Here is a 23,351-nt window from a genome sequence, read left to right on the forward strand (position 1 = left end):
CGCAGAAGCTGGGGTCCTACATCTGAACCCTCCCATCACGCACACCTAGAGCAAACTCTGACAATATCCAGACCATTGGTACAGGTGACACTGTTGACCCACCATCACGGGGGGTTTCCTGAGTCCTTTATACATCTTCCTGCATCTCCCTACATCTCCCTAGTTACCATATGTAGGTGACTGGCTTAGGGGTGCGGCTACGTCCTTTGTGTCAAGAGGCCTGTCCCAGGGGACCAAACTTGTAACTAATCCATAGGTTAACCAGCTGGTTGGGGGTAGAATTCCAATTGCTCCACAACTCATGGCTCTGAAAAGTTGGCTAACATCCCCCTGCTCCAGGGCCGGGGAATCTGCTCTGAAGTGTTCTCTCCCTCACTGGCCATCCCTCACATAGGCTCTCCTACTGCCTAACCTTTGCCCTTTCTAATTGCCCTGATCTCATCCCAACCTCCATAGCTGTGTTTAAAGTCCACCTCTGGGGAACACACAGAGTGAGTGCTCCAGATAATTCCTTTCCCAGTCCTGCTCGGCATCTGGCCGGTTGGCCGTGTACCCAGACTTCCTGGGACACTGGCTGGGGTTTGAGGAGGGACCTCACTACCTACCTGGCTACAGGATGACGCTGGCCACTAGCTTCTTGATTTTGTGGCTCAGCCTGGAGGGTGGCCTCGCTCAGAGTGACACCAGCCCTGACGCAGAGGAGTCCTATTCAGACTGGGGCCTTCGGCACATCCGGGGCAGCTTTGAATCTGTCAACAGCTACTTCGATTCCTTTCTGGAACTGCTGGGAGGGAAAAATGGAGTCTGTCAGTACAGATGCCGATATGGTGAGTGCACGGTCTCTCTTCCGGTGAGACTGTCACTGGTGGACCTGTGAAGAGCCTGAGCAGGGCCACAATCTGTCATGCACTTTTTCCTGTTATCCACCTCTTTGAGGGGTGCCAGATTCAGCAACTAAAAATATAGGACACCCAATGAAATTTGAATTTCAAATAAACAGCCAAAACTTTGTTAAAATATGTGAGATACTTGGGACACACTTATAGTGCCAAATTACTGGTTGTTTATCTGAAATATAAATTTCACCGCGCTTCCTGTGTTTTATCTGGCAAACCTATTCCAAGGAGTTTTGTGAGAATTGTTTCCCTGGGGACAATTTAATGGGTTTATTGTGAGGCAGGTAGGTACTTAGGAAAAGGTGGCAAGGGTGCGGAGAAGGAATAAGAGATGTCTTAGGGAGGTGTTCCTAGGGATGGAAACTAAGCTGAACATTCAGGGAAAATTCTGCCAGAAAACTCTGAGCTTCCTCAGTTACTCTGCTCCTAGCTTGGAAATGGATTCGTCTCTCCCCCTGAATGCAGTTCACACCTTCCTTCCAGATCTGTCAGTCTCTGATCAATTTGCCTAACCGCCCCCCCACCCCACAAGAGAGCTGTCCCTGCCTCAGTCAGCAGTGGCAGTCCTTTGGTGGGTAGGATGGGTGTCTGCCAGCTGCCTCTGTCCACCAGGGATCAGGCCCCAAGCAGGCCTGGGGATGTGGAACTGAATTGGGTAGGAGCACTACCTCACCTGAGTTGTAAAGAGGGTACATGGGAGCCTGCATGCAGGTCTGGCTGCAAAAGAACAGACCCTGTGGCCCGCTCTTCCTTCACCTTGCCCTGGAATTCAGTGTAACGGGAGCAGAACGTGGAGCCCTGGACCTTGCAGCTGGGAGGCAAGGGGTAACTTCAAACGCAAACGAAAATATTTCTGAAAGATACACAGCCTCATACAGCATTTGCTTCACTGTTTAGTTTATCAGATGTTTCATCATGGGATTAAAAGATGAAAATGGTGAGTTTAGCCTAACAGGAAAACACTTGAGAAATATTTTCTCCAGACACTCAACAGATAAAACTCAGCTTGGAGAGAGACTCAAAAGAGCTACACACTTGCTGGACTCACCCAAACAGCCTCGCAGTACCTTTTTAACCTTTGAGCGGGGGAAATCCCTTCCTTATAAACAGGGAGTGACGAAGAGACCATGGTTAATCCTCCAGAACCCAAAGTTTTACAGCACAGAAGCTTTCATCTCAGAGGGGAATGTTGAGAAAAGGAAGCTGCAGCGTCTCTGTGAAGATTCCATAGGATAAATCTGTGCTAGGACCCACCTGGACCGCTAGCAATGTCTTTGTCCAAGGTGTGTTAGACTAATGCAGAGATGCCTTGTCACAGGGACTGTTCTCACCTAGTTTGCATGGATGGGGCAGGAAAGGGTTAACTCACTTCAGATATTTGATCAACACTGGTGCTATTTTCCTTCCTGGAGGCAACACAAGACTTAGGTCTGTGGCTTAGCAAATAGATAACCGCAGGATTTTTTTTTTTTTTTTAAGGTAAACGAGAACCAAACCCTCTTTTTCTCTAGCAAAACAGCGTTAAAAGATTTTAGCAAATTTTGGTTGCAAGCCTGCACCTGGGTCGGTCGATGCAGCAGCCACGGGTGGGGGATGGGAATAGTCAACAGAGAGATTACAGGAACACAAATAACTCCACTCACTCTACCAAACAGGACCTGTCCGACCAGGGGTCTGAAAAACACGTAGGAAATAGGGGGTTAAGCCTTGTTACCTCTGGAACGCAGTAGAGCCAAGAACCTGGAGGTTGTGCCCAAGCAGTACAGAACTTCTTCTCAAGTTGATTGTGGATCAAGGAGGCTTTTGAACAGATAACGCCTAATAACTGAGTCTCTGTTTGCTTTGTGATACACTTCTTGTGCACAAAGCTTCTCTTTCCGTAAAAGAAACTCGCTGTGCTGCAAATCCCCTGAAGGGTTTGTTTAAACGGACTGCTAGCCCTCACCCCTCTTATACTGATTGGGTAGGTCTGGGGTGGGACCAGAAAATTTGCATTCTTAAGAGTTCACAGGTGATCCTGCTGCTGGTGGTCCTGGGACCATGCTTTGAGGAAAAAACTGCTTTAAAAACTGCCATTTTTGTGTGTGTGTGTCAGAAGGAACAATTTAGCAACAGTTAGTCTACAAGAAAAAAAATTGTCATTTGGTAGGTACTTACCACTGCTTAAAACAGTGGTTCCTACCTTGCTCTGCACTTAGAATCACCTGGGGGGTGGGGCCGCTTTAAAAAATGCCTGCTGCCCAAATCAATTAAATGGGAATCTCCATGGATTGGACCTAGACATGGTTATTTTTAACTTTTCCCAAGTGATTGCAAAGTGTGACCAAGGTAGAGAGCACTATTTAAGGGGTCATTCAGCCCATAGGTTGTTCAGACAGGCAAAGGTATATTTGTATCCTGCTAGCCTACACTAGCGTATCAATATTGCTTTCCACACTTCTTGTATCTACAATTCGTTTTCAGGTCAACACACAACATCTGAACTTGCCAAATGATCGGGCTGTAAATGTAATGAGATTCAGCATGGATAAATAGCATACATGGTACAACTGGTTTAAGGGGTCTGCACTAATGTGAACACGATTCCCTCTCCCATCTCAGGGATTCTGATTCAGTAGGTCTGTGCTAGGAACTGCACATGTGGTCCTCGAACCAGACTTTGAGAAATACTAGTAATGGAAAAATCAGGGGTTTGTACTGGGGGTGGGGGTGGGGGTGGGGAATCTCATTGTTGATGACCTTGGGCAAGTTATGTCTCTCAGCCTTTGTTTCCTCATGTTTATAACTAATGTTAATAATACCTACCTTACAAGGCTGTTGTAAGAATTAAAGATAATATATATAAAGAATTAGTGCCATATGGAACATGGCAGGTACCAAACAAATTTTATAAATGTTATGAGAAAATCTGGTGAACAGGTTAACTATGCATTCGGATTCTTCAGATTCCCTTTCAAAATAAAATTAAAAAACATGAAATCCCAGTGGCTGGACAACATCCTCTCAGCTTCTGGAAGAAATCATCAAGTGATGATTTAGGTGTTCTGTGCCTTTATGAAGGTCTGTGAGGCAGAATTTCTGTGTCTTGGAAATCATGATTTAAGCTATCAACCACACTGTCACACTTTGATAAAAGGACCTCATGATGATTTTCTTCTTGGGTTTAGTTCTAGGAAGAAAGGTATCCTTAAATATCAGAGTTCTTATTTTCAGGAGAACTTTTTATCTGAAACTTTTTATTTGAAATCTTAGAGCAAAATTCTATGAACCTGTGAGTTTATACGTTTTTCTAGACAAAGAATTCACAGCCTTCATCAGATTCTTAGAGGACCTGTGGCCCAAAAAAAAAAAACAGCTACTGACTTAGAGAGCAAAGGTTGTTCTCAAGAAGGGTGAGGAAATGTCCAGGTTTGCCAGTGGTGGAGGGAAGGGGTGCGCGTTCCTGGAACGTGGGACTTTAAATACTAAAACAAGCATGGTCCCAGGCAAACCAGGACAAGTCGCTCGCCTTACCTCATGCAGTAACTTAATCTGCTTTAGTGACTGAAATAGAGTTTATTGCTTCAGTTAAATTGTCACAGTTCTGTTTTGTTCCCTTGTTGTGTTCCTCATGCTGTATTTGAGGGTTTCTGGCAGGAAGCAGGATGTGCCCTTCAAATATGGCCCTTGGACTCCTAGGCAGACCTCTAGTGGAGCACACAGAGCCACTTCTGCGGGAACAAGCTGGGTGGGGAGAAGGGCCACACCCTCCTAAGAGGCTTAACCCTTGGCCTGGGTGATAAAGCGCCAGACATTTTTACTTTTTTTTCAGTGACAAAACAGAGAGAAAAACAGAGGGGCCCGGGAAGCAGCGGACCTTCCTGCGGGTAGAACTTTCGGGTTTCATGCCTAACTCCCTCATTTGTCTTTTAAGTGTTTTGTGGAGTTTCACTTTATGCAGAAGTTTTAAATTTTCCTAAGAACCAGTCTATCAGTCCTTTTCTTTATAGCTTCTGCATTTTTTGTCTTGCTTAAAAGACCATCCTCACATCAAGATCATAACATTCGGCTCTTTTTTTCTGTGAAAGCAGCTGTAGCTAATACATAAGGAATGAATGTTGCTGTGTTCTGAAAGAAAACTTTTTTGTGAGCACTAAAGTTTTAATTTCAAATAATTTTCATATGTCACACAATATTATCCTTGTTTTGACTTTTCCCCCAATCATTTAAAAATATAAAAATCATTTTTATCTGGCAGGTTATACAAGAACAGGCAATGGGCTGGACTTGGGCCAGTGTTTGCCAAGCCCTCATCCAGAAGATCAGATGGTCAGCCTCCAACTCCTATAAATAGCCAAAACCAAAAAATAAATTAGTTTGTGGACATTGTACATTATTGATGCCTAGACTCAAAACATCAAACTGAAAAGACTCAACACAACTCAAATCTGCTCCAACTGTAATATGAGGATATAGTACCTGATTTCTGTCTGGACTCAAACCATCACCTTTTTTCTTAGAACTTTTAATTCAAGCTTCAAACAGAATTTCTACAGCTTTTGTAAAATATTAAAATAAAAAACTGTCATCAATATCAGGCCAGGTGGGACGTATCTATAGTTGGTGTCCCATTAGCTTTCAAACTGGGATATCAGAGTTTTATCTTCTGTGAGTTACCAACTGCAAAAAAGGCAGAGGGTAACTCAGGAAACTGGACAGAGTCTGCTGCAAAAGCCCTTTATCAGCGAAATTATTAAAGAGTTAAATTTCACCATCAAATTTAGACATTTGTTTCTTCATTGAATTTTTTTTCCTGATTTCTATAAAGCTAGTGTAGGTAGAACATTTGTAAAAGAACAATCTGAAGAAAAAATAAAATCACCATAGTCTCACCTCCAAGAGACAATACGCTTAAATTGTATGACATAGTGCGATTATTTTCATATGTGTAATTTGATTACTAATATTATTTAATACACTTTACCCATTCCCGTATTCCTAGTGCTACAAACACACACACACACACACACACACACACACACGGCAGGTTAGTAGAGTATCAATGCTAAGTTATATTTCTCAAGACCTTTGAAAAGTAATGCAGGGACTACTGGTGGGCTGGTGGATTCTGTCAACAAGTACAGGACCTCTCATTACAAATAACAAGAAAGACGGGGTGGAAATAAAATATTAAAACAAAAAACACACACTCAACCTAGAATGAAATAATGGGAAAACTTCAAGTTCCAGAAATGAAGGGGAAACAAAAAGCCAAAGTGGTAGCAGGAGCTGATGCTGCCATGGCCCTTGGGGGTGTCAGTCTGGAACATATATAAACTCCAGGGGCTGAGGAATGGGCTTTATTGCTCATACAGAGAGAGGAAAAGTAAATTTCACCTGTAAGAATTGGGAAGTTGGAACTGAACAGTCTGCATAAAGCTTAGAGCCTGAGAAACTGTCTAGTCCGTTTAAAAGGGATTAGATTATTGTATTATCCAATATTCCAAGAAGTAGCAAGAATGCTTTCTGTCCACCTGGGGCTGGAGCTTGGAGGAGGAATAAAGAACATCCACTAAGAAAAATCACTACCTGGGCTTCCCTGGTGGCGCAGTGGTTAAGAATCCACCTGCCAATGCAGGGGACATGGGTTCAAGCCCTGGTCCATGAAGATCCCACATGCTGTGGAGCAACTAAGCCTGTGCACCACGACTGCTGAGCCTGCGCTCTAGAGCCTGTGAGCCACAACTACTGAAGCCCACGCACCTAGAGCCTGTGGTCCGCAACCAGAGAAGCCACCGCAATGAGAAGACTGCGTACTGCAAGGAAGAGTAGCCCCTGCTTGCTGCAACTAGAAAAGGCCTACACACAGCAATGAAGACTCAATGCAGCCACACACACAAAAAAAATCACTACCTGAAGCATACACTAGGCATAGGTGAGGAATCTGAATCTATACAGGTGGCCTGGTGTGAATATCCCAATCTGAGAAATTAACATAAAGACATGTGTCTCACTTATCTTGGGACTCCCAGAGCCACAGCAAAAGCAATTAGGGACTACTCTGTAGTATGTGACACAGGGCACAGGAATTCATTTAGAAAAACAAGCCCTCCTGAAAACAATTACATACCATTTGAAAAGATAATCCACCATGCGGGAGAGTCAGTAGAGGTTAAAAAATGAAACGGCATCCCAAGAACTGGAGATAATAAAAAATAACAACATTTGAAATTATTAAAGAAATAAAAGAAGCAATAGAAAACATAATTAAAAAACAGAACTCAATGAAAACAAATACACAGATTTAAAGAACATTTACATAGAACTCCAAGAAATGAAAATTATAGTCATCAAAAGAAAAAAACTCAGTGGATGGGTTACATAGCAGATAACCTAGCAGTCAGTCAACCTAGAGATAATTAGTAAAATGGAAAATAAATTTGATGAAGCTAGTAAAAATTCGGTACAGAGAGAAAAAGATAGAAAATATGAAAGAGAGATTAAGATATATGAAGGACAGGATTAAAAAGACTCACCATTCAGTATAAGAGTCCCAGAAGGAGAAACTATAGGGAATGAAGAAAATTAAAAATTCAGACAAGGGCTGTGAATTCTCCAGAGGTGAAAGACACCCGAGTCTTCAGATTGTTCCAAGTGGGGTAAGGATACACAGTCTACCTATAGATACATTGTAGTGAAACTGTGGGAATTGAGGAAATTGGAATTTTTGTGCATTTCTGGTGGGAATGCAAAATGGTACAGCTGCTGAAGAAAGCCTGCTGATAATTCCTGAAAAAGTTAAACAGAATTACTATGTGACCCAGCAATTCCACTCCTCGGGTATGTATACCCAAAAGAACTGAAAACAGCTATTCAAACAAATACTTGTACAAAATTATTCATAGCAGCACTCTTCACAATAGCCAAAAGATGGAAATGACCACCACATCCATCAATGGTGGATGAATAAACAAACTGTGGTAGATCCAGAGAATGGAATATTATTCAGCCATAATAATAATATGGATGAACTGTGAAAGATGGAGCGTGACTGCTAAAGATGGGTACGGGGATGATAAAAATGTTCTAAAATTAGATTGTGGTGATGGTCTCACAGCTCTGTGAAAAGCTAAAACCCATTGAATTACACACATTAAACGGGTGAACATATAATATATTAATTACATCTCAATAAAGCTGTCGTAGAAAAAAATGTAATGAAAAAGAGATGCAAATCATAATGGCAACTGCAATAGTTAAGTATTGTTGAGTAGCAGGTGACCCCCAAACTTAGCAGCAGAAACTAACAAACATTTATTGTATCACACAGTTTCTGAGGGTCAGGAATCTAGGGACTCTGCTGGGTGTTTCTGGCTCTGAGTTTCTCATAAAGTTGTAGTCACACTGCCTGTTGATATTACAGTCTCTGAAGATATGACTGAAGCTGGAGATCTCCTTCCAAACTCATGTGGCTGTTAGCAGGAAGCTTTAGTTTTTTACCAATGGACCTTTCCATGACAGAAATTGTAGCCTTTTTTTTTTTTTTTGACATCTTTATTGGAGTATAATTGTGTTACAATGTTGTGTTAGTTTCTGCTGTATAACAAAGTGGATCAGCTATATGTACAGCTATATGTATACATATATCCCCATATCCCCTCCCTCTTGCGTCTCCCTCCCACCCTCCCTATCCCACCCCTCTAGCTGGTCACAAATCACCAAGCTGATCTCCCTGTGCTATGCAGCTGCTTCCCACTAGCTATCTGTTTTACATTTGGTAGTGTATATATGTCAGTGCTGCTCTCTCGCTTCGTCCCAGCTTACCCTTCCCAGAAGTTGTAGTCTTTTATAATGTAATCTTGGAAGCAACATGGCTCCACTTCTGCCATATTCTGTTGATCACACAGACCAACCCTAGGACAATACACAAGGTTATGAATACCAGGAGATGGGGATCACTGAGGGCCACCTTGAAACACCATCATATACACATGTTGTACCACAGCAACAAATACCCAAATAGACTGTGGCAGAGACTGCTTATTGTCCCCCTTTTCTACATTCAGAAGCCCTCCTCCCAACTTCCAGCGGGGCTCATGGCTGCCTCCATTGAAGAAAAACTTCATTTCCTAGCCCACATTTGCAACTAGGTGTTGCCATTTGATTAAGGTCTGGCCAAAGGGAAGTAAGATGAAGTGATGTGTGTAGCATTCTGGAGTGTGTTTATTTATTTATTTTGAGGTACGTGGGCTTCTCACTGTTGTGGCCTCTTCCGTTGCGGAGCACAGGCTCCGGACACGCAGGCACAGTGACCATGACTCACGGGCCTAGCCGCTTTGCGGCATGTGGGATCTTCCCGGACCGGGGCATGAACCCGTGTCCCCTGCCTTGGCAGGCGGACTCTCAACCACTGTGCCACCAGGGAAGCCCTGGAGTGTGTTTATTAAAGAGAGGAGCTCTGACCTTTCCACCTCCTTCTTCCATCCTGCTGCTTGTAATATGGATGTGTTGGCTGAAGCTCCATCTTGGACCATGAGAGTCAGGGCTAAATTCCAGGGCTGGTAGAGCTGAAGGCTAGAAGCAGCCTGGGTTCCAGAAAAGGTCAGATTTATCATTCCAGTCTTCTGAGCCTTAATTCTGGATCTTGATGAGATATCCTATCTTGTTTAAGCATCTGAATAATACAGTATGTAGGAGGTATAATAAATATATGGAGAAAATTATAACACTCTGTTGAAAGACATAAAGGAAGACCTAAGTAAATAGAAAGCTATATTAGACCCATGTTTGGGAATTCAGAATATTATAAGAAAGTCAGTTGTCTCCAAATTAATCTATAAATTCAATGTATTTTAAATACAAATCCTCATTTCGTCTCTTGTAGACATAATCTACATGTCTCATGTAGACTAATCGGACTCTCAAATTCATATGCAAGAGTAAAAGTCCAAGAGTAATGAAGGCAGTTTTTAAGAATAATAAGGAGGGAGGGCTCTAAAGCATAGACTTCGTACCTAAAAATTAAAACAGAAAGATGGGAAAAAAAAAAGAAAAATGGGGTGCAAAGGGGCTTCAACTGTAGTTACACCATTTAATTAAACAGAAGAAATACTTACAGCATGTTTGGCAAGTTAACATTCATTGTGTTTGTGTAGTGGGTACATGGGTATTTGTTTATCTGACTTCGGTTTTGAAATATTTCATAATACAAAATAATTGAAAATAAAATACCTGGCAGGAGAAGATTAAAGAAAAGAAAGAGGAAATGCCATGTGTCTCACTTGGAGGATTAATTCTTAGCTTATTTCCTCTGTCTTCTGTTATGTCTTGCATCTCCTACACAAGGCAAAGGAACTGGGGAAAGAACATGGGCTTTGGAGACAAACAGGATATCTGGATTTATATCCCAATTCCCTCCACTTTCTATATGACTCAGACAAGTCACAAAACCTCTTAGCCCCATATTCCTTATCTGGATAATGGGATAAAAATACTCCCTGCAGATGACTGTCCTGAGGTCATCTCAGGTCAAGGTTATATTTATCTATAATGACTACCCTTGACACACTGACAAAGCTTCTCTGTATGCATTTGCAAGATTATAAAATTACCCAAAAGCCAAGTAGGAGAAACCAAGAAATCCAAAGCTTTTCAGATAGCTTCGCCTTAGTTCTGTGACACAAATGCCTAAAATGTTTCATTGGGGTGTTTTCTTTGCCCTTTGGTAAACAATGCTTTGTCTGCATTTATGGAATCTTGCAAAATTTCCTTCACGCTATTCTAAGAAAGTTTGTGGTACTGTTGTTGTTGTGTTTTTTTTCCGGTACACGGGTCTCTCACTGTTGTGGCCTCTCCTGTTGCGGAGCACAGGCTCCAGACGTGCAGCATCAGCGGCCATGGCTCGTGGGCCCAGCCACTCCGCAGCATGTGGGATCTTCCCGGACCGGGGCACAAACCCGTGTTGGCTGCATCGGCAGGCAGACTCTCAACCACTGCGCCACCAGGGAAGCCCTGTGGTACTGTTTTAATTCTGATCCCTTAAGTGTATGATCAGATCTTTGTGCATAGTATGTGGTCTTACAGTGGATAGAAGAATGAGAAACCTTGAGTTTCAGTTTGGTTTTGCCACAGACCTTATCTTCAAGGTCGTGCATGTAAGAAACATTGGAATTGTTAGTAAGTAAGTGCTCATAAAATTCTTCAATATTTGGAGAAAAACGCCAACCTGGTCTGAAGGTTATTACTCTTTCATGATATCATCATAATCATCATCACCACCTAATTTAAGTCTGGTGAGGAGCAGTGACTTTTTCTTTTAATTAAAAAAATTTTTTTCTTTCTTTATTTTATTTTCTGCTGCTTTGGGTCTTTGCTGCTGCACGCGGGCTTTCTCTAGTCGCGGCGAGTGGGGGCTACTCTTTGTTGCGGTGCGTGTGCTTCTCACTGAGGTGGCTTCTCTTGCTGCGGAGCACGGGCTCTAGGCATGTGGGCTTCAGTAGTTGTGGCACACAGGCTCAGTAGTTGTGATTCGCGGGCTCTAGAGCCTGGGCTCTAGATCCCAGGCTCAGTAGTTGTGGCGCATGGGCTTAGTTGCTCCACAGCACGTGGGATCTTCCCGGACCAGGGATTGAACCTGTGTCCCCTGCACTGGCTGGCAGATTCTTCCCTGTGCCACCAGGGAAGTCCCATGAGCAGTGACTTTTAAAGGAAAAACTGAACATGCTTTTTAGATCATTTTTATTTGATGAATGTTCCCAAATGCTTAATTTCTAAACATTTCTTCTCGCTTCTTTCCTCTCTTTCCCCTGCTAGGAAAGGCACCAATGCCCAGACCTGGATACAAGCCTCAGGAGCCCAACGGCTGCAGTTCCTATTTCCTGGGTCTCAAGGTACCAGAAAGTGTATGTACACCACCATTGTTTTCTTAGTTGATTGGTTTTAATTAAAACTAATCCAAGAGTTACCACTTATGGAACTCAACACTTAAGGAATATGACTGAGAAATATGATTAGTATTTTAAATTGGATACAGAGAAAGGGAGGTAATTTTCAAAGAAAGTTTCCGATTTCCTTTCCTCAGAGGCAGCTATCCCCCAGATAAGCCGTTGTGTAGTGAACTCTGAAAGCACCAATGCAAATATCAGCTGAGCCTTAGTGAACCAAACATAACTTAATTTGAAATACATCTGACAAGTTTGACTTATTTAAATTGGTGAGACTTTCCAGTGATGTACTGGAGCAAACTGGTACTGACCAGTACCAGTGAGGGCTGATTGCTGTATCCTCAGCACTTTTGCAAGCGGCTGACTTGGTGACGGTACCGTCAAATCAACTATGTTTGGAGTATTAACATCATAGGAACCTGCAAACACACCTCCACCCACCCACACGCCCATACACACAACCAGCTACTGGCTAAACATTTATCATTTTGCCTCTGACTGTTTCTCAAACTGTCGACTTCCTCTAAAAACAAGGAATAATTAATTTCTTTTAAGACCCCTTGGAAGCCCTTTTACCTTTTTCACTTTAGAAAAGAGGTATCATGTAAAATGTAGGTAGAAGGATTTCACATCTAAAATCATAGTTTAGCTATGCCTTTAGTTGGTGTCTTAATCAGGCTAAACTTCACTTTTCTGCTGGTTCAAAAGATTTTTGTAGTCATTTTCTAAGCAGCATAATGTTTATTTTTCTAACTAAAATGCTGCTCACCCATGTAGCATTTTTGTGCAAATTGAAAAAAAGTTCCCTTTCCTCAAGATGGTATTCTTCCATTTGTCAGAGACTAAGCTTAGGGCTTCCCTGGTGGCGCAGTGGTTGAGAGTCTGCCTGCCGATGCAGGGGACATGGGTTTGTGCCCTGGTCCGGGAAGATCCCACATGCCACGGAGCGGCTAGGCCCGTGAGCCATGGCTGCTGAGCCTGCGTGTCGGGAGCCTGTGCTCCGCAACGGGAGAGGCCACAACAATGAGAGGCCCGCGTACCTCAAAAAAAAAAAAAAAAGAAAGAAACTAAGCTTAATATACTGATTTTGTAAGAAAAGGAAATGCCTGCCACTGGCTGGATATTTTTCTTAATAAATATATAAAGCTATGATGTCTTGTGGGAAGGTGCCCCCTTAGATATGACACTCTTGTTCACTGAACAACCTTCACAGCTGTACGCCTAACCTGGTCCACAATCATCAATATGTGAATGGACACAGAAAACAATCCTTCCAAATATACATTAGAGAAACAATGTATTTTTGGCTAATATCTTTTACTTGATATCAATTTAGTAGCTAAGGAAGTGGTATGCACTCTATTTTGGGAGTAATGTCATTTTGTTTACTGGTACAAATATTATTTAGAACTAGTTCAAGAATTTCCAATTGAGTTGAATTGAACGATAGCCACTATACTCATCTAATTCTGTTACCTCTGTTATGATGTATTCTTAGGTTTAGGGGTGAGGTGCAAGCAAAGTAGTTTGCTTCAGGTATCAGATGATGGGAATTTACCCAGAATTGCTGAGTCCAGGCCTTTGCCTAGTCTAATGAGTTAGATTATCTCTTAATGTAATAATGCTTTGTTTTGGTTTTTGCTTAAAAGGGCATTTTAAACTACCAAAGTCCATATTCTGCTCTAGGTGGTCTTGCAGTAAAAGTTCAAGCAAGAGAACACTTAAGGAGACCCAAGAGGAAAGAATCTATGATAGCTGGTTAATCAATCCCCACCCATATCTTGAAATCAGATTTTCACAGCTTCCATCCAAGTCCATGTCTATATTATGAGAAGAACTGCAAAAGATCCATGTCTATGGAAGCAACCTAAGTGTCCATCGACAGATGACTGGATAAGGAAGATGTGGCACATATATACAATGGAATATTACTCAGCCATAAAAAGAAACAAAATTGAGTTATCTGTAGTGAGGTGAATGGACCTAGAGTCTGTCATACAGAGTGAAGTAAGTTAGAAAGAGAAAAACAATACTGTATGCTAACACATATATATGGAATCTAAAAAAAAAAACAAAGAACCTAGGGGCAGGATGGGAGTAAAGATGCAGACCTACTAGAGAATGGACTTGAGGACATGGGGAGAGGGAAGGGTAAGCTGGGACAAAGTGAGAGAGTGGCATGGACATATATACACTATCGAATGTAAAATAGATAGCTAGTGGGAAGCAGCCGCATAGCACAGGGAGATCAGCTCAGTGCTTTGTGACCACACAGAGGGGTGGGATGGGGAGGGAGGGAGGGAGGGAGACGCAAGAGGGAAGAGATACGGGGATATATGTATATGTATAGCTGATTCACTTTGTTGTAAAGTAGAAACTAACACACCATTGTAAAGCAATTATACTCCAATAAAGATGTTAAAAAAAAAAAGATCCATGTCTAAACTCACCCTGTTCTCATCTGTTTTATAAACCACAGAATGATTACTCTTGTTTAATCACTTATTGTATCATGTCCCTTCCTTCCTCAAGAGTCTTTATCAAATCTAACTTGCTATTTTGGATGTCAAGGCCATCTATCAACTTGCCTTTCTCCTTAATTAAAAAAAATATATATATATAAAATAAAAATATATAATACATCACCCTGCAAAGACCCTTGAAAGACTAAACAAACTAGTTGACTTGCTCATATATGATATGCTCATTATTTCCTTTCTTTACCTGCTGTATCTTAAGTGTACCATCATCTCTAATAATCCTTTCAAAAAAATTCCTGTTTGGTAACTCTACATGTGGCAGTTTATGAACTTAGTTTATGACACATTTGTAATTGTTTATAGGATGCTTTATAAATGTGTGTGTGTGTGTGTGTGTGTGTGTTACTTTGTGGTTCGATCATAGTCCCCTTGTGGTCGGGAACTATGTTCTATCCCCACTCTGCTCCTCAACACATACAAACACATATACACATACTTAAAACAGTGCTGCATGGAATGGATCCCTGATAAATGCTGGTGACCTCTTCATGAACTGAGGCTTAATTTTTCATACTTCTGAGCCTTGGAATCTTTTGTTTAAACAAAATCTCATTTAGCATAGGTTTTAGTTGAATTTGCAAGTCTTGAAGCTATGCCCTCTTGCCTAACTTTCTGATTTCTATTTTTAGCACTATAGTGGCCTGTGAATCTGAAAATTACTAAACCCTAAAAGAAAAAGAAGAAAAGTGGGCCATTCAAAGTTATTAAACTAATAATTAGATCATGATCAAAACTTAGCATCCTGTGACTGTCAACCTGATGTATTCTTTCCAGTCATCGGTGCTTCTGAATTGATCTGAATCTGTAACAGGAATTTGAGAACAAGGTAGGCAAGGTTGCCTAAGGCCCTTGGTCTAAACGTGGCATTTTCTTCCTTCATTTTTCCTCAGATGGACTTGGGCATTCCAGCAATGACCAAGTGCTGCAACCAGCTGGACGTCTGTTATGACACTTGCGGTGCCAACAAGTATCGCTGTGATGCAAAATTCCGATGGTGTCTCCACTCTATCTGCTCTGACCTTAAGCGGAGTCTGGGCTTTGTCTCCAACATAGAAGGTAGGAATCTTAAGTGCATCTACCCGTGAGCAGGGAGTTTTGTTCCTGTTTTCACACAGAAATGTAGCCAGAGCCCTTTTACTCAAAGAGACCATCAGAGCTCACTGATCTTTCATAATAGAACTCTGTGAACAATGCAAGCAAGGGGGAAGGAAGATTCTGGGCAATCCTTCACTAAAGTTCTTGCTGTCCTGCCCAGGAGCTGCTGGCACCACTCCTGATGGACGGGGCCATACCAAAGCCTTCCCAGAGAAATAAAATCTATCCTCTAAGGACAGAGCAAGACTTGCCCAACTGGCTTTCATTATCCATTCCACTGTTAAATAATTTTCCATATCGGGAATTATTCTGTATAGGACTACGTGGTTGGGTTTAAGCCTTTTTTTTTTCTTATTTTGTTCTCATCAGGGAAAGAATTTTAATTTAAAAATCTATCTTTTTTGTGTAAAGGTCTCTATATCTTTGAGGATAATTGTTTTCAAACAACTGCTTACCTACCTAATTTCTAGCACTGATTCTGTAATTTCTTTTTCCTAATTTACCTTAGGAAAAGTTGTAATCCTTTAGCTTCTGAAGCCCGAACATTACATCCAGGTATTAGCATTGTATATTTTTAGACAGTGAAGTTTGAAATTCAGGCTTATGAAGAGCTGGCCCCATGCCACCGAGAAAGTCAGCCGCAGGAAGAATCTTGGATCTTGTTATAGATCAATGTCTAGAGTGTCGTCCTGAAGTGAATGTGTGAGGGCTTGAAAATATGAAGAATTAATTAGGTCCTGTAAAAGGGAGTATCATTCTATCTGTACCTACAAAAGGTGAAAAAGTGCCTGCTGCTAATCTAGGGTCAGGTCAAGTTACTCCCTCCAAGCAACATCCTATTGATTCTTTCTCCTAAATATCTCTTTGATATATCACTTGCCTGGTTACTACAGATTAACACAATCTCTGGGTCCCATCCAATCTATTGACCCCATAGAGAGCAGGTATATTTTCATACCAGACGAATCTGATCATCTCCACCCTCCATGTAAGTCCTTCAATAGGTTCCTCTTCCTTAGGATTAAATCCAAGTCCTTAGCATGACATTCATAGCCCTTTCTGATTCAGTCCTAGCCTACCTCTCCAGCATCATCTTGCTTATTTCTGATTTCTTTCCTGACTTCTGCTATTCCAAACTATGTGGGTTGATGGCGCAAATCTTTCTGCCTCTTCAGTTCCCTCTGCTTGAAATACTCTGATTCTTCATTTTTTTGTTGTTGTTCAGTTTTATTGAGATATAACTCATATACTATACAATTCAACCATTTAAATGCTTTTTAAAATATGTTCACAGAGTTATGCAATCAGCCCCACAATTAATTTTAGAACATTTTCATCACTCCAAAAAGAAACTCTAGAGCCATTAGCAGTCCCACTACATCGTTCCCCTGGCTAGCTCTAGGCAACCATTAGTCTGCTTTCTACCTCTATAAATTTGCCTATTCTGGACAATTCATATAAATGGTATCATAAAATATGTGGTCTTCTGTGACTGGATTCTTTCACTTGGCAAGGTTTATCCATATTGTAGCATGTATCAGTATTTCATTCCTTTTTATTGCTGAATAACATTCCATTGTATGGATATAATATGTTTTCTTTATCCATTCATCAATTGATGGACATTTGGGTTGTTTCCACTTTTTGGCTATTATGAATAATTCTGGTATGAACATTTATGTACAAGTTTTTGTGGTGACATGTTTTCGTTTCTCTTGGATATATATCTAGGAGGGGAATTTCTGGGTTAGATGGTAATTTTATGACAAACTGATTTTCAAAACAGCTATACCATTTCACATTCCCACCAGCAATGTATTATGGTTCCAATTTCTCCACATCCTTGTCAACACTTGTTATTATCTATCTTATTACAGACCCTAGTTGGTGTGAAGTTATATCTCATTGTGGTTTTGATTTGCATTTCCCTGATGGCTAATGATGTTGAGCATCTTTTTATGTGCTTATTGGCCATTAAATAACTGCTTTGGAGAGATGTCTATTCATTTGCCCCCTTTTAATTTGGGTTATTTGTCTTTTTATTATTGAGTCATAAGACTTCTTGTATATATTCTGGATGCAAATCTTTTATCAGATATATGACTTGCAAATGTTTTCTCTCATTTTTTTTTTTTTTTTTTTTTGCGGTATGTGGGCCTCTCATTGTTGTGGTCTCTCCCGTTGCGAAGCACAGGCTCCGGACGCGCAGGCTCAGCAGCCATGGCTCACGGGCCCAGCCGCTCCGTGGCATGTGGGATCTTCCCGGACTGGGGCACGAACCCGTGTCCCCTGCATCGGCAGGCGGACTCTCAACCACTGCGCCACCAGGGAAGCCCTGTTTTCTCTCATTTTATGAGTTGATTTTTCACTTTCTTGATGATATAATTTGCAGCCCCAAAGTTTTACATTTTGATTAAGTCCATTTTATCCTTTAAAAAATTTTTTCTTGTACTTTTGGTGTCATATGTAAAAAGGCTTAGCCTAACTCAAGGTCACAAAGATTTAGTCCTAAGTTTTCTTCTAAGAGTTTTGTTTTAGCTCATATATTTAGACCTATGATACATTTTAGTTAATTTTTGTGTAAGAAAGAGGTCCAACTTCATTCTTTTGTATGTGGACATACACCATTTGTTGGAAAAGACTATTCTTTCCCACCATTTGTTCCTGCACCATTTGTTGAAAGAGACTATTCTTTCCCACAATAAATTGTCTTTGCACCCTTGCCAAAAATCAATTTGCCATAATTGCAGTGTTTATTTCTAGACTTTCAATTCTATTCCATTGATCTATGCCAGTACCACACTGTTCCTATTATTGTAATTTTGTAGTAAATTTTGAAATCAGGAAGTGTCCTTCAACTTTGTTCTTTTTCAAGATTTCTTCAGATATTCTGGATCTCTTGCATTTCCATATGAATTTTAGGTTCAGCTTGTCAATTTCTTCAAGAAATGGCAGGTGGGGGCTTCCCTGGTGGCGCAGTGGTTGGGAATCCGCCTGCAAATGCAGGGGACACGGGTTCGGACCCGGTCCGGGAAGATCCCACATGCTGCGGAGCGGCTAGGCCCAGAGCGGCTGGGCCCGTGAGCCACAACTACTGAGTCTGCGCGTCTGGAGCCTGTGCTCCACAACAAGAGAGGCCGCGTTAGTGAGAGGCCTGCGCACCGCGATGAAGAGTGGCCCCAGCTCACCGCAACTAGAGAAAGCCCTCGCATAGAAATGAAGACCCAACACAGCCAAAAAATAAATAAATAAAAATTAGAAAAAAAGAAATGGCAGGTGGAATTTTGATAGCACTCTTGTTGACTCTGTAAATCCTTTTGAGGAGTATTGCCATCTTTTTTTTTTAAAGATTTATTTATTATTTATTTTATTTATTTTTGGCTGCTTTGGGTCTTAGTTGCAGCACACGGGATCTTTGCTGAAGCATGCAGGATCTTTCATTGTGGTGCATGGGCTCTTTATCATGGTGCACAGGCTTCTCTCTAGTTGTGGCATGTGGGTTTTCTCATCTCTAGTTGTGGCGCGCAGGCTCCAGGGCGCATGGGCTCTGTAGTTGTGGTGCACGGGTTCCAGAGCATGTGGGCTCTGTAGTTTGCGGCACGCAGGCTCTCTAGTTGAGGTGTGCAAGCTCAGTAGTTGTGGTGCGTGGGCTTAGGTGCCCTGCAGCATGTGGGATCTTAGTTCCCTGACCAGGGATTGAACCCGTGTCCCCTGCATTGTAAGGTGGATTCTTTTGCACTGGACCACCAGGGAAGTCCCAAGGAGTATTGCCATCTTAACAAAATTATGTTTTCTGATCGATGAACATGAATATCATTCCACTTATTTGGGTCTTCTTTAATTTCTTTCAACAATGTTTTATAGTTTTCAGAGCACAGGTCTTATACTCTTTTGTTTAATTTGTTCCTAAGTATTTTATCCTTTTTGATGCTTTTTTTTTTTTTTTTGGCTGTGTTGTGTCTTTGTTGCTGCATGCAGTCTTTCTCTAGTTGCAGCAAGTGGGGGCTACTCTTCATTGCGGTGCGCATGCTTCTCATTGCAGTGGCTTCTCTTGTTGCAGAGCATGGGCTCTAGGCATGCGAGCTCCAATAGTTGCAGCACGCAGCCTCAGTAGTTGTGGCACAAGGGCTTAGTTGCTCAACAGCATGTGGGATCTTCCTGGACCAGGGATCGAACCCGTGTCCCCTGCATTGGCAGGTGGATTCTATTTTTTTTTTCCAGTTTATTTATTTATTTATTTATTTTTTCCGGTATGTGGGCCTCTCACTGTTGTGGCCTCTCCCGTTGTGGAGCACAGGCTCTGGACACACAGGCTCAGCGGCCATGGCTCATGGGCACAGCCGCTCCGCGGCATGTGGGATCTTCCTGGACTGGGGCACGAACCCACATCCCCTGCATCGGCAGGCGGACTCTCAACCACTGCGCCACCAGGGAAGCCCTGGCAGGCGGATTCTTAACCACTGTGCCACCAGGGAAATCCCTTGATGCTATTATAAAGGGAATTGTTTTCTTAATTGTATTTTCAGATTATTTGCTGATAATGTATACAACTACAATTGATTTTTGTATACTGATCTTTAATCTTGCAACCTTACTGAACTCATTTATTAGTTCCAAGAAATCTTTAGTAGATTCCTTAGGCTTTTCTGTACACAAGATAATATCATCTGCATATTGTCTTCCTTTTCAATTTAGATGCCTTTTATTTCTTTCTCTTGCCAATTGCCCTGGCTAGAACTTCTAGTACAGTATTGAAGAGAAGTGGTGAGAACAATGTGGAGATTAAACAACATGCTACTGAACAACAATATGCCAAAGAAGAAATCAGAAGAGAATATAACACACCAAGACTTATGAGATGCAGTAAAAGCAGTCCTAAGAGGGAAGTTTATAGCAATAAATGTCAACATCAAAAAAAAGAAGGATCTCACATCAACAACCTAACTTTACACCTCTAAGAACTAGAAAAAGAAAAGCAAATGAAGCCTAAAGTTTGTAGAAGGAAGGAAATAAGGAAGATCAGAGTGGAAATAAATGAAATAGAGACTAAAAGGACAATAGAAAAGATCAGTTAAACTGAGAGCTGTTTTATAAAATAGATAAAATAGACAAAACTTTAGCTAGGTTGGCCAAGAAAAAAAAAAGGATGCAAATAAATAAAATCAGAGATGAAAGAGGAAACATTAAAACTAATATCACAGAAATACAAAGAACCATAAAAGACTACTGTGAAAAATTATACACGAAGTTAGACATTCTAGAAGAAATGGATAAATTCCTAGAAACATACAACCTACCAAGAATGAATCATGAGGAAATAGAAAATCTGATCAGAACTATTACTAGTAAGGAGATTGAAGCAGTAATCAAAAATCTCCCAACAAACAAAAATTTAGGACCAGGTGGCTTCACTTTTTTTTTTTTTTTTTGCCGTACGCAGGCCTCTCACTGTTGTGGCCTCTCCCGTTGTGGAGCACAGGCTCCGGACGCGCAGGCTCAGCGGCCATGGCTCATGGGCCTAGCCGCTCCGCAGCATATGGGATCTTCCCGGACCGGGGCACGAACCCACATCCCCTGCATCGGCAGGCAGACTCTCAACCACTGCGCCAACAGGGAAACCCCTTGGCTTCACTTTTAAAGTGGCTTCAACATTCAAAGAAGAATTAGTCAGCCATTTAAATGGCTTCAACATTTAAAGAAGAATTAATACCAATCCTTCTTTCAAAAAGCAGATGAGGAGGGAACATTTCCAAAGACATTTTAAGAGGCCAGCACTACCCTATTCCAAAACCAGATAAGGATACCACAAGAAAATAAAATTACAGGCCAATATCCCTGATGAATACAGATGCAAAAATCCTCCACGAAATATTAGCAACCTGGTTATTCAACCCACACTTGAATAGGGAAAGCTATAGGAAACATAGTAGTGTTATTTGAGGGAGTATTCTGAAAAAAAAAAAAGGTAAATTTTCCATGGCGTGAGCACAGTGATGTGGGGCATTCTGATTGCTAATCATGGTTTCTACATGGAGGCCCATAAAAGGAGGGCATCCCAAAGTGTGTTCTGCTTTACTAGATTGGATAGAAGCTCCTCTGAAAAAGCTTCTCTTAAATCTAGTTTTTCATTTTAATTCTGTATTTGCATCCCTGCCTCTACTTTCCTCTGGGTATCATGTTATCCTTGGAAATACGCTGCCTCTTCAAAATTACTCAGACTACTTGGGGTAGTCTTGTATATTAACCTTTATATTTCTCTTAATCTTTTTCAAGTAGCCTGTGATTCTCTGGCTGATACTGTGTTCAACACTGTATGGACCTTGGGCTGCCGGCCCTTTATGAACAGTCAGCGGGCAGCCTGCATCTGTGCAGAAGAGGAGAAAGAAGAATTATGAGGAAGAGGTGATTCCTTTCCCGTTTTGAGTGACACCACAGCCGTCAGTCTGGGAGATGGTAGTACGGCAGATGTGTCTCATTCTTTTTTCCAAAAGTTTGGATACCGCAAAGCAGGAGAAAGGAAACACTATTCTACAGCTGAAAAGCAAGTCATCGTTTGAGGAGAATTGGAAAAAAGACATGGAGTGATTTGAAGACTATGCTTCACTTTAACACTGGTCTCCCCAACCAAGACATATTTGCCTGGAAATTCAGTTCTTAAAGACTAAAATACCAGAATTCCTGGAATTAATAATTATATTCATAAGTGAAATTTTGGAGAGTCCAACCATTTGGGAGGCAATGACTTTCCTCTGGTCCATGTTTCAGTTGCCAGTAAGCATCTCACATTTAATAAAGTGTACTTTTTAGAAAATTTGAAAAGAGATGAATGAATTCCATTATCACCAATATGCTTCCATTTCACTTAGAAGAGAACAGAACCCAACCTGGTAAGTTCCATCAATGATAACAGTTACTCCCACTGGTGCTTAAGAGATAAGAACAAGGCAAGGTCAGAGGCTTACCTGATTAAAGCCAATGGAGGTAGAGGTCAGATGTCGTTAGGCCTCTAAGGTTCCATTTTTTTCCTTCATTGAACTATTCCTGTTGAAATTTCCAATTACTAAGCGGTATTAGTGTCCTGTTAAGATCTGAGAAGCACTTGGTAAAAACTGCCACTGAAGACAGCTAGGAAAATCCCTGAAAACTGAGGGGAGTGAGAGACTGAGGGGAGTGAGAGACTGAGGGCCATTCCCTAAACTATGGTTCTCAGCCCTGATTGCAGATTAGAGTCACCTGAGGAGCATTAAAAAACCAAAGAACCTCTGGGGGCGGGGGTGGTACCTACGTGTTGGTATTTTAAAAACACTCCCCAGTGATTCTGATGCACTGTGAGGCCTAAGGGCCACTAAAGTCAGGGATTGACAAATGAAGGCCCATGGGCCAGATCAGGCCCAACACCTGTTCTGGTAAAGTTTTACTGGAACGCAGCCAGGCTCACATTTGTTTATGGCTGTTCCTGTGCTAGGACAACAGAGTTGAGTAGTTGTAACAGGGCCTGTATGGCCCAGGAAGCCTAAACTAGTTACCCTTTGGCCCTTTACAGAAAAAGTTTACCAATCTTTGATCTACATCATTTTCTCCCTTCCCTTCCTTTTGTTAATTAATTTCACTGGTTCCAATTCGAAGTGTTTGTTGCAGTTGTTTCTAAAAAAAAAAAACTTATGATCTTATGTAAAGCCATAAAATGAATTGGCATGTTAAGAAAACAGATTTAACTGCAGATAACATTAATCTCTGTGGTTTAGGATATTTATCTCAATAAAATTTATTAAGCACCTACAAAATAGAGTACGGTATAGTTTTATACCTTTTTCTATTGTCTTATCAGTCTGAGGGCATAGAATGCCAAATAACAGGGCACATGGTACCACATTTTAATTCTGTCTACAGTTCAGTCA

At 41.4% G+C, this 23,351-nt stretch overlaps 1 protein-coding gene across 3 annotated transcripts; it reads left to right on the forward strand.

The window, feature by feature from the left end:
• The first annotated feature begins 454 nt into the window (after window positions 1-454).
• PLA2G12B (phospholipase A2 group XIIB) lies at window positions 455-22,844 on the forward strand. Of its 3 annotated transcripts, none has more exons than XM_081253583.1 (4): window positions 455-827; window positions 11,688-11,764; window positions 15,249-15,414; window positions 21,727-21,854. In XM_081253583.1, exons 1-4 carry the CDS (start codon window positions 617-619, stop codon window positions 21,846-21,848), a joined length of 576 nt encoding a protein of 191 aa, XP_081109709.1. In that variant the 5' UTR covers window positions 455-616; the 3' UTR covers window positions 21,849-21,854. The 3 variants fall into 3 exon arrangements, with proteins under 3 accessions (XP_081109709.1, XP_081109707.1, XP_081109708.1); XM_081253581.1 differs by having other exon boundaries at window positions 457-827; window positions 11,688-11,776; window positions 21,727-22,844; XM_081253582.1 differs by having other exon boundaries at window positions 457-827; window positions 11,688-11,776; window positions 21,730-22,842.
• Window positions 22,845-23,351: the final 507 nt, after the last annotated feature.

Source organism: Mesoplodon bidens (genome assembly GCF_964165515.1).
Source record: "Mesoplodon bidens genome assembly, chromosome: 1".
Classification (NCBI taxonomy): domain Eukaryota; kingdom Metazoa; phylum Chordata; class Mammalia; order Artiodactyla; family Ziphiidae; genus Mesoplodon; species Mesoplodon bidens.